The 15,000-nt window shown below is 33.5% G+C and overlaps 1 protein-coding gene across 5 annotated transcripts in view; it reads right to left on the bottom strand.

Annotated features, from left to right (window-relative positions):
• NEBL (nebulette) overlaps positions 1-15,000 on the bottom strand; it is a 479,586-nt gene that overhangs the window by 87,403 nt on the left and 377,183 nt on the right. For 3 of the 5 annotated variants that reach the window (XM_007504893.3, XM_007504892.3, XM_016426368.2), the window contains exons 7-9: positions 14,281-14,382; positions 3,152-3,265; positions 601-702 (exon numbers count right to left, since the gene is read on the bottom strand). The exons of the other annotated variants lie outside the window; for them this stretch is intronic. In XM_007504893.3, coding sequence (XP_007504955.2) covers positions 601-702; positions 3,152-3,265; positions 14,281-14,382 — 318 coding nt within the window. The remainder of the gene's footprint in view (positions 1-600; positions 703-3,151; positions 3,266-14,280; positions 14,383-15,000) is intronic. 5 annotated transcript variants of the gene reach the window in all.

Here is a 15,000-nt window from a genome sequence, read left to right as displayed (position 1 = left end):
TCAAAGCTGGTAGCCATGATGAAAAACAGAAATCCTTTTTTTTAAGGATTTAAATGGTCTAGATGATTAAAACAAGAGGCAAACACTGTGAGTCCAGACTGTTACATATAAGAAATATCTTATATAAGAAGTTCATTAAAAAAACCAACCATTGTGTACCTCTAAATATACTGATTTATTCTTTCACAAATTCATCTTCATGAATTCAGAAACAAGTTGTAACATGGGGAAGCGAGCAAAATGAGTTTCCACATAGATTAGTACTTATGATTCATTTACATAAGAGTAAATAAAATAAAAATAAAAGAGTTTTCTGAAAGATCAGAAGGCAGAAGAAAGAAGAGAAACAAAATGGGAATCCTCTCTGAAAAAACAGGGGCTTGGTGCTTTAAAGAGAGAGATCAGGAGACACTAAAGGTCTAACGGGAATTATTATTTGAAAATGATGGTTTGGGATGATTTATGCAAAGGGATCAATATTTTGAATCAAATTTGTTGGCAAGAAAGAAGTGAACACACATGGGGGAAAGTGCAGGGAGAGTAGAGATATTAATCTGTATTACAGTCAGTCAATCTTTTGTGTAATAAAACCCAACTTACATCACTGAGCATTTTGCTGGTTTTCAAAGCATGGTCTAAAAATAGGCTTGGGAGATATGAAACTGGATCATGTATCATCTGAGCATCTTTCTTGTACTGCACCTATAATATAATGTACAATGAAAATATAATTCAACAAAAGACATAGTAAGTTCTATTTTTAAAATAAAACATGACCATAATGCTATTAGTAAATGGCCTGATTAATTCCAAATGACCACTAGATGGTGCTCATTCACTTCTGAACAAGAAAAAAATCAATTATCCAATCATTTCCATTTTCAGCTACTGAAAAATGTTTTGATAGGCACTCCAATTGTTCATAAAAACAAGGCAGCGAGGGTAATTGAGACACATTTTTTTCAAGAAATCATTGCTTTTCAAAAGCCAAAAAGAATAAAATGTGTAACTTTATTTCTCTAGACCAATCCTATAGTGTTTGGCACTATGTAAGAGAAAATTGTTTAATCTTCTGCTGACCTTGAGATCACGTGAAAATTTATAAAAGTCTTAATTTTTAAAGAATTAGTATTCTCTATGATTTTTCCCTTTTGTAAGATTTTTAACACTGATTGTTTTAGGGGTCAGAATGAATCTAATCTACTCAAAGAATCCCTCCATAAACCACATTCAGTGGATCTCATCTTTATTTTCATTACATTTAATTAGAGCTAAAAAAATTAAAATGAAATAAGAACCAAAAAAAGGAGAGCGAAACCCAAGGTTCTTGATGGTTATGAAAAACAAAAATATCAACTTTTAGCTATGAACATGCCCTTCATATGCAATTATCCATGAAATCAAGAGCCACTAATTCCCCAAGGATTTGTCTTGAGTTCAAGGTCTAAATGGTTCAACAAAACATTCAATAATTTTAAAATATTTTTCAATAGAACATTTATATTCAACTACAGCAAAGTGCATGTTTTTCTACTGATAGAGCATAGTTATGAATACAAAGGAAAGGAAAGCCTAAAATATATATATATTTTGGGAGGCAAATGTTTTCTAATAAATTATATTTTTATATGATTTATTTTTATTTTTATTTTCTATATATATTTATATTTTTATTATATTATATATTATATTATTTATTAAAAATATTTATATATTTGAAATCTATTTATTGAGGACTCAGCTTGTATATTATAAAGCAGACTGAAAAATTTTTCAATTACATGGAAATTCTATACTGTGCTCCTATCTTTTTATAAGATTTTGGTTGCATTCCTAAACAATTAAATCTAAATGTGATTGTTTTAATTATTGTATTTTCACTTGACTTACATTATTATTTTGAAGGAACATAAAGAGCCTGTCCATTCTGGTCATTTGGCTTTTTTTGCCTATAAAAGTGAATAATTATCATTGTAGAATGCACGATTCTTTTTCTTTCCCCTATAATAAAGATGTCTGGTGAAGAAAGGGGGTCGGCCTCAGTCAGAGAGACCCTGTCTAGACCTGCCTCTAATCCAGTCTAGCTATCTCATAATTTGTGAGCCATTTAACCCCTCCATGTTCCCAAACAATTCTTTAAGTATAAAGGCTACAAACTAGTTGCTGATCTCCATCAGTGGATAGAATTTCCACGCTGAGATTTCTCTGCTTAGGTGAAATCTTCAGAATAATAGAAATATTGTTTGAAGAGTGACATGTGTTGTCCATCTCCAGAGAAAGAATCTATTTCACAAATATATATGAAATTTCATATATATAAATCCATATATATATATCCCTATCTTTTTATCAAATGTCTAGGGAGGGAAGGATGGAGGGAGAAGTCTGGGAATTTTAATGTGATAAACACATAAGTTAATAAATTTAAATGTTTTGAAAAGAAAAGAAAAGAAAAGAAAAGAAAAAGAAAGGGAGTGAATAGGGAAGAGTGAAAAATAAATAATATAAGTAAAAGAAAACGAAAAGGAAAAAGGAAGAAGAGTGAGAAAAGGAAGGAGAAAAGATAATGATTCTAGGTCTATGATCTGTCTCTTTAAAAAATCAGATTATAATACGGTATAGCTCATCTGAATGTACAAAATCCCAAAGTTTATCTAGGATTTTCATAATTTGTCTTAATCTATGGAGAATTGCCATATTTTGGTTTTGACTCTTTATTGTTTAGCCTTATTTGGAAAAATATGAAACTTATTTCAAAGAGATAAAAAGCTAATGGAAATTAATCTTTTAGATAGCTATAAAAGATAGATAGATAGATAGATAGATAGATAGATAGATAGATAGATAGATAGACAGACAGACAGACTGAAAGAATATGTGAGTGTTTCTATACACACATAAGCAAATGAAGAACCAAATTATACTTGTTTGTTCTTTTTTCCCTTAAAAAATTAAAACATTACTACACATATTCATATTCAAAAAATATTAATTGATTCCTAATGTATACGCAACATACTAGCAACACTAGCAAAAGTATTTTCACTTTTATATTTTCTTTATTTTTTGTTGTTACCATAAATATTTCTTGTTAAACCATCATTTAAACTCTATAGATTTCGGGATAATAAAAATTAACAAATGAACTTACATCACTTGCAAGGGTAGCTGCAAACTGACTTTGCCTAAAAGAAGCACTTTCCAGAGGATTATACTGGTGTTTCTTATCCTTCATTTCATTATCTAATTTTTCTCTGTATTTAACCTGTGGTTAGGAAAACAACAACAACAACAATAAAGCATTTACCTTTATCATTTAAAAATATGGCAGATTGGGAAAGAATATGTAGTAATAGATCTGGATCATTTAAAATAATTTTACTAATGAATTGATAAAGCTTAAAATTCTAAGCCTCTAACACTTCTCCACATAAAGCTGTATCGAATGCAAAGCATCAAATGTCACCTTTAACATTTAAGATGATTGCCTTCAGAGATGTACAGTAGCTTGCATCTTAGCCAATAGTCAGTTACAAAGGCTATGTGCATAACCAGGCTGACATTTTACGGGGAATGTTTGCCTTTCTGTATTACCAATATGCTATAATGACATGTATACAGTACTCGTTTCCTTAAGCCCCTAGATGCCACCAGATATACATAGGTCAATGAAGATATCCCTGTGTGACTTAATTCAAATAAAAACAGTGAAAGGCATGGCAGTTTTAAAAGGTGTCATCCACTCTTTCTATCATCCCTTAACACCTTGATATATATGTTTTGCCATCAATTGTGGGACTAAATAAATTAGCTGCAGTTAATAATTCTAAATTCAAATCCTCAACAAATTGTTTACTTATCACTTTGGACATTTATTGTAGCAGCTGTACAGATAATGCTGAGATTTCTACTATTTAACCCATGTTATTTATTTTGGAGTTACTAAGTGGAATTACAAATAGCCCAAAGGACAATGGAAAGACTTCAGTGGATTGTAACATATTACCAGGATGACTTGGAAACAAGAAGTAACATGCAAGACATTACAAAGGATGTACACAGCTAGAGTTGGGATGCTCATGTAGCAGAAATTAATCGAGATAGATGGATAGCTCCAGTGGCACTTGGGAAACCCCCAAGATAATGAAAGAGTAAGAGGATGGTCTCTAAGGAAGATTTATGAAAAGTCACAGACAAGAACAGCCAATGTTACCACTGCAAATAAACAGTTGCTTCGGAAATCCCTAATGGAAGCTCTAGCTTCTCTTCTACTGTGAGTTATCCCATAAGACACATATAAGACTAGCTTTTTGACCAAAGACAAGCTTTTTGACCTCTTCCTCTCTTGATGTGCCCAGACCTCTGTGAACACTGTTTACAGAAAAGTTATCCTTCTACATTTAGGAGTTATCCTTGACTTTTTCTGTTCTTATCAATGTCAATTCATGATATTTCTCTTTTCACATTATCTCTTGCATCCATTCCTTTCTATCTATTCACGCTACAACCACCCTCATCCATGACCTAATCATATCTCTCCTAAATTATTTTAGTATTTGTCGGATTGGTATCTGCCTCAAGCCTTTTCTCTTTGCACTCCTCCCTCTATATACTTACCAAATTCAAGTTTCTAAAGCACAAATCTGACTATTGGTCATTCTATTTTTTTTTATTGAAAAAGGGAGTAGTATCAGGAAGAAAAAATATTTTGTTAAGCAAGAAAATTAAATTATAATTTTGCATTATCTTATGATAGGATAAGGTGAAGTGCTGGGTATTAAGAAAATATATTCCTATGCGAATTTCAAATAGTTCAAGAGGAAAAGCATAGTAATCTTTTTAGAGCTCATATAAAAAGACAGATCTTTTAAAATCTTATAACGAAATAGCAACTACCCAGGTATAGGTTATCAAACCTGATATCATTTATGTTAATAAAAATGAAAAACTGTCTCAAAGTCAAATCCAATCATAAGGTAGTATTTCAACCAAACTATCTCAACATTTATTAAAAATTAAAAGGTGCCTATGAAATGAATTTTTAATTTTCCATTCCAGTAATTTTGTTTAGGCAGTAATAGAAGCAATAAAAATTGTTGGTTTTGGATTTCATTCTTAGTCCCAACAAAAAAGAATGAGTTGATGGCATAAAGTGGCAAAAACCTTTGGGAAAAGCAACCATTTGATTTTCATTTAACATTTATCAAAAAGGAAGTGAAGTCCAGGATAACAGAGAAAATACTAAGAAAGCAGCTGGTCTTTTTAAACATACTCAAATACCTGATCCAGAAAAATTATATATGTGACCACAAAATTAAAACTTGTAATCTTTGAAAAGAATAGAATGAGGACAGGGAGATTGCTCAGTGGATAGAGAAGTAGGACCAGAGACAGGAGGTCCTGGGTTCAAATATGGCTTCTGACACTTCCTAGCTATGTGACCCTGGGCAAGTCACTTAATCTCAATTACTTAGCCCTTTATCCCTCTTCTGCCTTGGAGCCAATACACAGTATTAATTCTAAAATGGAAGGTAAGGATTAAAAAAAAAGGAAAAGAATAGGACATATGCCAGAAGCCTGATAATGGACCATGATAACATTTGTTTTATCCAATATACCACATCATTTCTCTTCCTGACTCTGAGATTATTGTTGAGAATGTTCCCAAGATCCTCAATGATATCTAGACTCATTCAAAATAGTTTCATCTAATTCTTCACATTGGAATAATCAATTATATAAAATAGAATGCTAATATGTAGTCAGATTGTAGAAGGATTTCCCCTATTACCAACAGTGAATAGACATTATAAATGGACAATAAACTGGGCCCTGAAGTGGTCAGGAGGAAGAAAGCAGCTGAATAGCCTTTTAGGAAGTCATAAAATTTAGACTTCAGGAACCTCTGTGAAACAAAGTCTCAAGTCTTTGCTATCAATATTCTTCCTGTGGAGAGACAATGGTATGGTAGAAAGTTCTCCTAATAACAAAGAAGATCTGAGTTCAAATTCTATTTCTTGGGATTCTGATTCTGTGAGTCTAGGCAAGTGGGACTTAACCTTTCAGAGCTATAGGCAACTAGGATGATAAATTGAAAAGAAAATATTGGCGTGCATTTGTAGAGAGAGTTCTTTCATCTGGGAGGTCCCTTTATCAATCAAATCTCAGACCTACTCTATATTTTCTGTCTCCCATTCTATTTGGAGAGGCAGAATGGTGTAGGGATTAGATAGATGGCCTCAGAGGCAGGAAGACCTGAGATTGAGCTATATCTCTGACACATCTTGATTATGGAACTCTAAGCAAGTTGCTTACTCTTCATGCCCTGGGAAGGATTCCAGGACTAGAAGTTGAAAGTATATTCTATCTTCATTAGTAGAAGGGGTTCTCTCAGTCCATTCTTCCCAAACTCCATTCTTCCCAAAACACATCGATGTGAATCTTGGAGCACTACAGTATCCAAAGAGGTGAAAGGGCAATGGAGAGGCTTATCATGATGGGCAGAAGTAGAATGCAGCATATTACAAACAAGGAGTTCCTCAGGGCAAGCAGCCAAAAGGATATCAAAGAACTGAATGACAAAAAAATGGGCAAGAGCAAAGGACAGTCCATGTACTACACTGGCATCCTCAGGATACCAAAAGGGTGTTAGGAAAGCTCCTATATCACTAGGGAGCCTCCCCATAGTGAACTAATCAGAAAATAGACAAGCGTCGCACAAGATGGGTAGCAAATAAATGCAGTGTGATTAGAGTCATTAAAGATTCCAAAGAGTACAAGGATCCACTGGAACACTAGAATACCCCCCAAATAAAAATAAGTTATTTTATATTTATTTTGAATGTACCCATTTATATACAAAGAATTATAGACTGAAAGGTAAAAAAAAAGTCATTCAAGACTTTTTAGTCCAATTTATCACCCCCGAGATGGGGGGAGGGAGGGAAAGAGACTCGGAATTGCAAAATGTCAGAAAACAATTGTCAAAAAATATTTCTAAATATAATTCAAAAAATAAAACCTAAATAGTTAAAGCAAAAAAAAAAATCATGTAAAAACACTATTTACTCCAGTGCCTTTCTAATACAATTGAGGAAAATAATCAACAAAGTTTCAATGACCTACCCAAAAGCACATAGATAATATGTAACTGGGATGGAATTTGAAGCCAGAATCTCTGAGAACAAAGCCAGTGATGTTTCCATTAATACAATACTGTTGTCTCCCCCATTAGAATGTAAAGGACAAGGACATTTTTTTTTCATTTTTGCATCTCTAACCCTCAATTCATGGCACAGTGTTTGGCACATAGTATATGCTTAATAAATGTTTATTGATTTTCATATAACTGTAACTCAATACTTGGTCTAAAATTTGTTTCATCCCCTACTACACAGTGGGTAAACAATGGTTTCTGTAGGTGGGGTTATTTTCCTGAAACATACATACACTCCCATTAGCTCTATTCCCATTTCCATAGCACTATTTAGGACATCAGTCCCCCAGAACTCGTCAAGTGTGTTTGAGAATCCTTGTTGAGGACAGTGGCCCTCACTTGGCTACTCCCCAGATTTATTGTAAAATTTTATTGTAAAATGACCTGTAAGTGTGAGACACAAGGTACCAAGGGAAAAGGAAAGATGGTGCCCTGTAATGCCTCTAACGCTAACCTAATTATCCTGAAAATGGCTGTGCAAAGTAGCTTAACTTATATGACTGTCTCTAACCAAATTATAAATAACTTAGATAAAGTCTACATATAATCTTAACTCTTAAGTAGAAAGTGACAAATGATATGAATGCTCTTTAATCAAATTATGAATAGGATGCATAAAGTTCCTTATCTGACTTAGTCATCTCTATTAGCAAATAGAAAACATTCAATGTAAAAATAAAAAGGTTCATGGAATCTACACCCTAAAAGTTTGCTACAAAATACTTATGCCCAATACAAGCAGGTTTTCTGTACAACTAAAGGCTTGAAGAAGCCACAAGGATGAACTAAGCTTACACAAACAACTTCCAACAACTTCCCATTTACTGGAGAAACGCTGTCATGCTTCTCGATAGACTAGTGTCTTAATTTAAAGGTCTGAGGCACTGTTTCTAAATCAAATGGTTCAAAGCCTTCATTACTGAGAGTGTTGGGTTTCACAAAGGGATGACATCACCCACTGTTCAGATGTACAAAGGACTTCAGAAAGGCACAATCCTTCAGCAAGGAGGGCAGCCCAGAAACCAGTCAGTGCACTCAGAGCATTTATCATGCTCATACAAATACATGTCAGGATCTAAATGGAAAATCTGTAACTGTAACTTGATTGTCAATGAAACGTAGGGTAAACAAATAACAAAATGGAACACAAAACTTGTCTACAAGCCATCAGTTTCCAGAAATTTGGAATGGAGTTAAAAGATTTTTGAAGAATGTAATCAGAAGAGAATAATCATGATTCAGGGCATTCTGTGAACCCACAATTAAAACAGAAATATTAATTCTAAACAAAATAGTAGTTCTCAGTCACTTTTATAAAAATAATTAACAGTATATAGATTTTGTGCCAAGTATAAATTAATAGCACAATTTATAATCAGACTGATTATTATATTTTATAATTAATAAGCTGCATTTAATATTGAGTTTGGGTAGTGAATTTTAAACAAGTAGTTTTATAGGAAAAATTTATTATAAGTCTTACTTGGTATCATGAATGAGAAATGAATGAGATTACTTTTTAAAAAATGAGAACCTGTGACTTCACAGTGTGAGCCCTACTTCCAGCTGTGCAGATTATCACTGAGCATTGTTTTCCCATCCTATGCAACTTTCATCCATGACTTCCCAATAACTCCATCAAAGACGATTCACCTGACATTCTAGGGGACTTCCTCTAGTTTCAACACTATGTAGCTCCAGGAGTATGACAACTCAGTGGTTGTTGGACAAGGATCAAAAAATTTAATGTAAACCAATTGAAAAATCATGTCTCTCTCTTTTCCGCAATTTCTATGATGTCACTATGAAAGAAGAAGTACGCTACACAGGACCAATGGATAGGCTTCATTTTTCTTCATTTCATAGATTGTCATGACCAAAGAATTCAGCCTCTAGTGGCCAACTTCCTGGCAATGAGCAATATATTTATTAGAGGGCCCATGAAAGACATTAACAGGATAATAACATTTCTTTGTGGGGCATATAAAGATCAAATTAGTCTCATAAGAAGCAGCCAAAAGAATTAAACAAGTGACCTCAAGAGATGACTGAATTCTTCTGAAAACCCAATTATTTCCCTTTGTCTTACCCTTTGAAACAAAAAAGGAAAGCCCTCACTAGTTTCCCTTTAGGGCTGAATGTTATAGTATTTACATAATATTTTGAAAGAACTTATCATTCGAAAGTCTAGCTTTGGTTGGAATTAAAATAAATCAGGCTTAGAAAAACCATGCAATGCAAGGTCAGTTTGTAATGCCTAGACCCAAGCCTGAGAGAACACAATCCAAAGCAGGTTCACAATAGATTCTTTCTTGTACAGAAAATTAAGGTTGTCATTGAAGAAAATACCTAAGTGCTCTATGAGGATATTTTCATGTTACTAGATAACTTGTTCATTGTAGAACAGGAACAAACATTTGCATGGCCAGACTAAAATGAAAATAGGTATGCTAGAAGGAATGCTCCTAAACCATTCCTTCTGGGGAGAAATGAAAAATGTCAATGCTACACATGCATTCTGTAATTTGAAGTACATGAATAAATTATTTGATACTGAAAAGTAAAAAGATTTTTGTTCTGTCTTATTTTAAAAGAGGTTCCACTTTTCTCTTTTGGTATTTGATTTTATGTTTCTGGGTTATTTTTCTCCCTTTCTCTGCCTTGAAGTATAGCTCAGAAGGAATTTAAGGGTTTTATTTACTCTGTCCTTCAAAGAGATAAGAGATTGAGAAATTCTCTTCTTTGCTCTACCTACTCAGGTGATCCAAAATACACTAGCAAGATCATAGACCAAGAGATTTCTGGGAAAATTTTTATTGATCTCTCCAATCTTCCTCAAAGTGTTTTCACGATAAGATGCAATCTCCATTTCTACCCCTATATAGTCTAATCCTAGGAATGTAACCCTCCTAATTAGCTTGTTCTCTTTTTGGTGTGTGTGTGTGTGTGTGTGTGTGTGTGTGTGTGTGTGTGTGTGTGTGTGTATACTATACCAAAAAGAAAGGGAGAAAAATCCATCTTTTTTGTTTTTCTTGGAGAAAAGATGAAGAGATGCAATACTACAAATAGATTCTGAGTTGGTGGAATGTTCAGACTGAGAGTATTCAATTAATGGTTTTATTATACCTTGAAAGGAGAACTCTAGGATCTGTGCTTGGTCTTGTGCTCTTTAATATTTTTGTCAATGACCAAGATGAAGGCATCACTTATTTAATATTAAGTTATATGTTAATATTAAATTAAATATTAAAGATTAAAGATTAAAGTTGCAGATGACATGAATCTCTGGAAAATAACCAAGGCTATAGGTAAGAAGTTGGAATTTTTTAAAAAAGCATTAACATTGCTAAATGTAATCTTATATGTACAAGAAAAAATCAGCTTCCCAAGTGGCAGGGAGATAGAAGTAGACAGCAAGTAATTGCAAATAGATATGGGGGCTTAATTGACTTCAAGCTATGTGTGGTAAAGAGGCCAGTTAAGCCAATGTGATCTTTAGCCATTTTAAGAGAAGCATAATGTCCAAGGAGGCATTCCAAAACTTGTTAGAACACATCTGAAGTATGACATTTAGTTCTGGGTAGTGAATATTATGAAGCACATTTATAAGTTTAAAAATGTCTAAAGGAAAGCATCCAAGATGAAAAAATGTAGGTCATTTGAAGGCTCTGGGGATGTTTAGACAATTGAAATGACAATATAAGAGACGTCTCATAACTCTCTTAGAAAACTTTAACTATCATGTAGAAGAGAGACTAGACTCATTCTATTTGACCCCAAAGGGAAGCAGTAAAAAATACTGGTGGAAGTTGAGACAAATCTAAAGTGGAGATCAAGGAGAAACTTCCTAGGAATTAGAACTATCCAAGAGTGAGTCCGGCTCTGTTAGGAGGTAGTGGGTCCTTTCTTACTAGAGGTCTCTAAACAATGGCTTAATGATTACATTAGAGATACCTGGCAGAGGGGATTCTTATTCATATAAGAGTTCCAATGGATGGTTTAAGTTCCTTCCAACCCTGACTACAATTCTGTGATTCTAGATCAATGTGATATTATCATGGTAGGCACTCAAGCTCACTGTATCAAAAGAGGTAACATAACCAAAGGTACAATATTGTCTTCATGAGTTGTTACACTCAAAAGAAATTAATCACCTTGCACCTAACTTTGTGGTATTTTACCTCTAAGAATTTAGGTAATAATGGATTTGGACAAAAAACATGGTTTATAATTAGGCTTATATTTTGAGCCTTTCAAGTTGAGTAAGAAAACCACAGTTTGCTCTCCATGAAGAAATCATGGAGATCACATCAATGCCTCCTGACAAACAAGGATCATTTCTACTTCATAATGGGTATAAGGACTATGGAAGGGAAATCATACTATATACAAACAAGAAAAAATGTGGAAAAGAGTATTAATACAAATTTAAATCATTTAAAAATAATACATATATGTTATATGCAACATATATGTTTGTTAATATAAAGGGAATGTGCAATTATTTTAATTAAGGGATAAATTAGAGGAAAAAAAAGAAAAGGAAAGTTAGTAAAATATCCACCTGGGAATAAATATCACCATCTTGATAGCCCACCTGCCTATGGTTTTCTTCCTTTACTGTTTCTCAGTCAGTCATGGTCTAAAGCCATACTGAGACAGTAGAGATATTTTTCTGTGACATAAAAGAATCACTGAGATCCACATGGTTATTTTTTATCAAATTACTTATAAGAAAAAATTAAGTCAGCTTTGGGAGGAGGAAAGGAAGAGGGGTGGGAAAAACCATGAATCATGTAACCATGGAAAAATATTCTAAATAAATAAATAACTTTAAATTTTAAAAAAGAAAAACTTTAAAATAATGAAATGTTATAAACAAGTCACCACCGAAGTTCTTTTCTAGAGAATATAAGTCCCTTGATGAAGGCAGGGATTGATTTGGTTTAACACAGTTCCTAGCCAACTGATAGTACTTAATAAATGTTTGTTAATTATCTCTATGGTGTGGTGGTGGCCAAGGGGGCTTTTTAATTCTATTCCAGAGAAGGGCAAGGTACAAAAACTTCCATTATGGGCCTAGTACTGAACTATTGGTCTATGATCCAAGAACTAGCCTGTCATTCTAGTACCTTTTCTCTATTAAATAGCAGAGTTGAACTTATGGATCTTTCAAAATGTGGGACAATTTTACTCAGTATCTCTCATTTTCATCTTTTAATCACTCATTTCTTATCTATTCATAACACCCTTTCCTCTTGACTTGTCATTGCTTTTTTATAATCCTCCAGGTCCTTCCTTGTCCCAATATTACTACTGTCCTTTCTTTATCTCCAACTCCTCCAATATTTTTCTCCTAACTCAATATTTATTTGTCTGCAAAAACTACTCTGGTAATACGATCTCTCATAAATGCAGGGATGAGATAGAATCTATAATAATAAAATTCTCCCTGAAGAATGGGAAAATTACATTAACTACCCTTCGTGCTAGTCATTAACTCTTCAACTAAGGATCATCAGATCCATCCAAGCTGTAGTCCAATTGTTACTTTTCTTATGATCCCTCTAGAATATCAAGTTATCAAGGCTTCCTAGCAATTCAACTCAATTCAACAAGAATTGTAAAGTGCCTACTATGTGCAAGGTCAACTGTGCTAAGTACTGATCCCACAAAGACAAAAGTAATAAATATTGCCTACTCTTAAAAAGTTTACATTCTATTTGGGTGTTCGTGAAAAGGGAGATCAGTAAATATTAGATCTTTTGATGAAGGAGATAGAAATAAGGAGACAGAGAGAAAAGAAGGGAGAGAATGACAGAGGTGGAAAAAATATGAGGGAGGAGGGAAGGAGAAAAGAAGGAAGAAGGAGAGGGAGATACAGAGAGAGATAAAGACAGAGAATGAGTTTGTATCATGACAGGAAGGAAGCAAAGTTTTAGGTTATATCAGATAAATTTTCAAGTCACATTTTCCTTGTTACCTTCTCTCCCAGTCCCTTAACTCCAGCACTAAACAACTGTGCACTCAGAGTCAAAATATTTAGGATAGATAAGAGTTCTGCTTAAGACTGAGCCATTTTAGCACTTTCTTCAAATGTGCTCTAATTTTACAAATGAGGAAACTGAGGCCCAATGAGGTGAGATTCCTTGTTAGATCATGGAGACAGGCTTTGAATCCAAATATTTTTACTACCAAGGTCTTTCCATTGTATCACACAAGCTCTCAATAAGAGGTTACAGGAATATGCTATAGTGTAAAGAGAGACCTGAAAGTAGGATAATATTTAACTGGAAAGCAAGAATTCTAAGATCATCTGGATTTTGAATATATGAAGGTTCTTTGCCTGGTCCTGTAATTTATTTAATTGGTACTAGGAGATTCCAGTGAGGCAATCCCCTCTACCAAGACAGGGAGACTAGCAGCAGCTGTGCTGCTGCTCTTTACATGTTAGGAAGTGGCCTATAGGCATTGTAAAGCTAAGTGACTTGCTCAGGGTAACACAGCCAGGATGTTTGAGGGGGAATTTAAATTTGGGTTATTGCAACAAATAAGCTAACCCTCTGCTTGTCATACTAGGCTGCCTCCCATATTCAAAGGATGGAAATGAAAACTGATGGTCTTAAAATGCGGTGGGGAAAAGGGATGTTTTGTTTTAAAATGTTAACACATTGTTAACAAAATGTTAATATCAAATGTATTGAAATCATTTAATTACTAAAAATATTGAGGTTATTTTGGAGCAGCAAATTCCACATTTAACCAGTTATAAATTCTAGAAATCCCAGAGAGCATGCTAAAGTGACTAATTGCAGAGTGATAACAGGATTTGAGCCTCGGAATCAAAAAGACTTCATTTTCTGACTCAGACTGGACCTTTTTGTCAGTTTTTAACACTCAAACTTTACCAATTATTGCAATCCTAGCTGATAAACTACTTTCAGAAATTTAATCTTTGTATTTTCATGCAATTAAAGATAACATCAAAAATGAAAAATTTTACTGTATTACAAGAAATGAGATCTTTGAATAAAGTCATTGTAAGACCCTCATCACCATCTTACTTGACTAGAAAGTTTAGAAGCTTCCATTGCATGCTCAAAATCTGGCCTTCCAATCACAGCTGGTTCTTTATTCATTTCTCCTTTTCCTTTCTTGTATTCAGCCTAAAATGAACAAAAGAATTAGATCATTTCTACTTGCAGATGAAGAATTGTGTTACTGCTAACAATTTTTACCTGAAAGGAAAAGCTAAACTTGATCTAAAATGATAACTATTAAAATATAAATTTATTTTTCTTTAAAAACAAAATAACAAAAATAAATCATAATGGCTATTAAAATAAAGACTAATTTTAAATCACCAAGCTTGGTAATCCACATTATGCATCTAATGATGATGTTTATAAAAGGTGGAAAATTATGGTAATTATCATCATATATAACCTTTGTGTTGGGAGGAAACCTATCCAGCTATATCTATGCCCATTCATAGAATCTAACTTAGTTTGAAGTAGTTAAATGGGCGAACTCAGTAAAATGATTATTGTTCTCATAGGAATGGGAAGATCTTTGGAGGAGAGTTTGGTCTGTATGGCAGCAAGTGAATTTTTTCACCATTTAATCAGTTGTTTAGAAGAGGTCAAAGTAATTTAGCAAAGAAAACCTTAAAATAAGAGAATTTTACTAAAGAATTGAAGGAAAAATGAAAGTAGTCTGAGAAATGGAGGAGAATATGCTAGGATCAATACAATTAGGGGTTCAGAATCTATCTCAGGGAAGAA

Source organism: Monodelphis domestica, chromosome 5 (assembly GCF_027887165.1).
Source record: "Monodelphis domestica isolate mMonDom1 chromosome 5, mMonDom1.pri, whole genome shotgun sequence".
Lineage (NCBI taxonomy): Eukaryota > Metazoa > Chordata > Mammalia > Didelphimorphia > Didelphidae > Monodelphis > Monodelphis domestica.
This window is presented reverse-complemented; position numbering and strand designations above follow the sequence as displayed.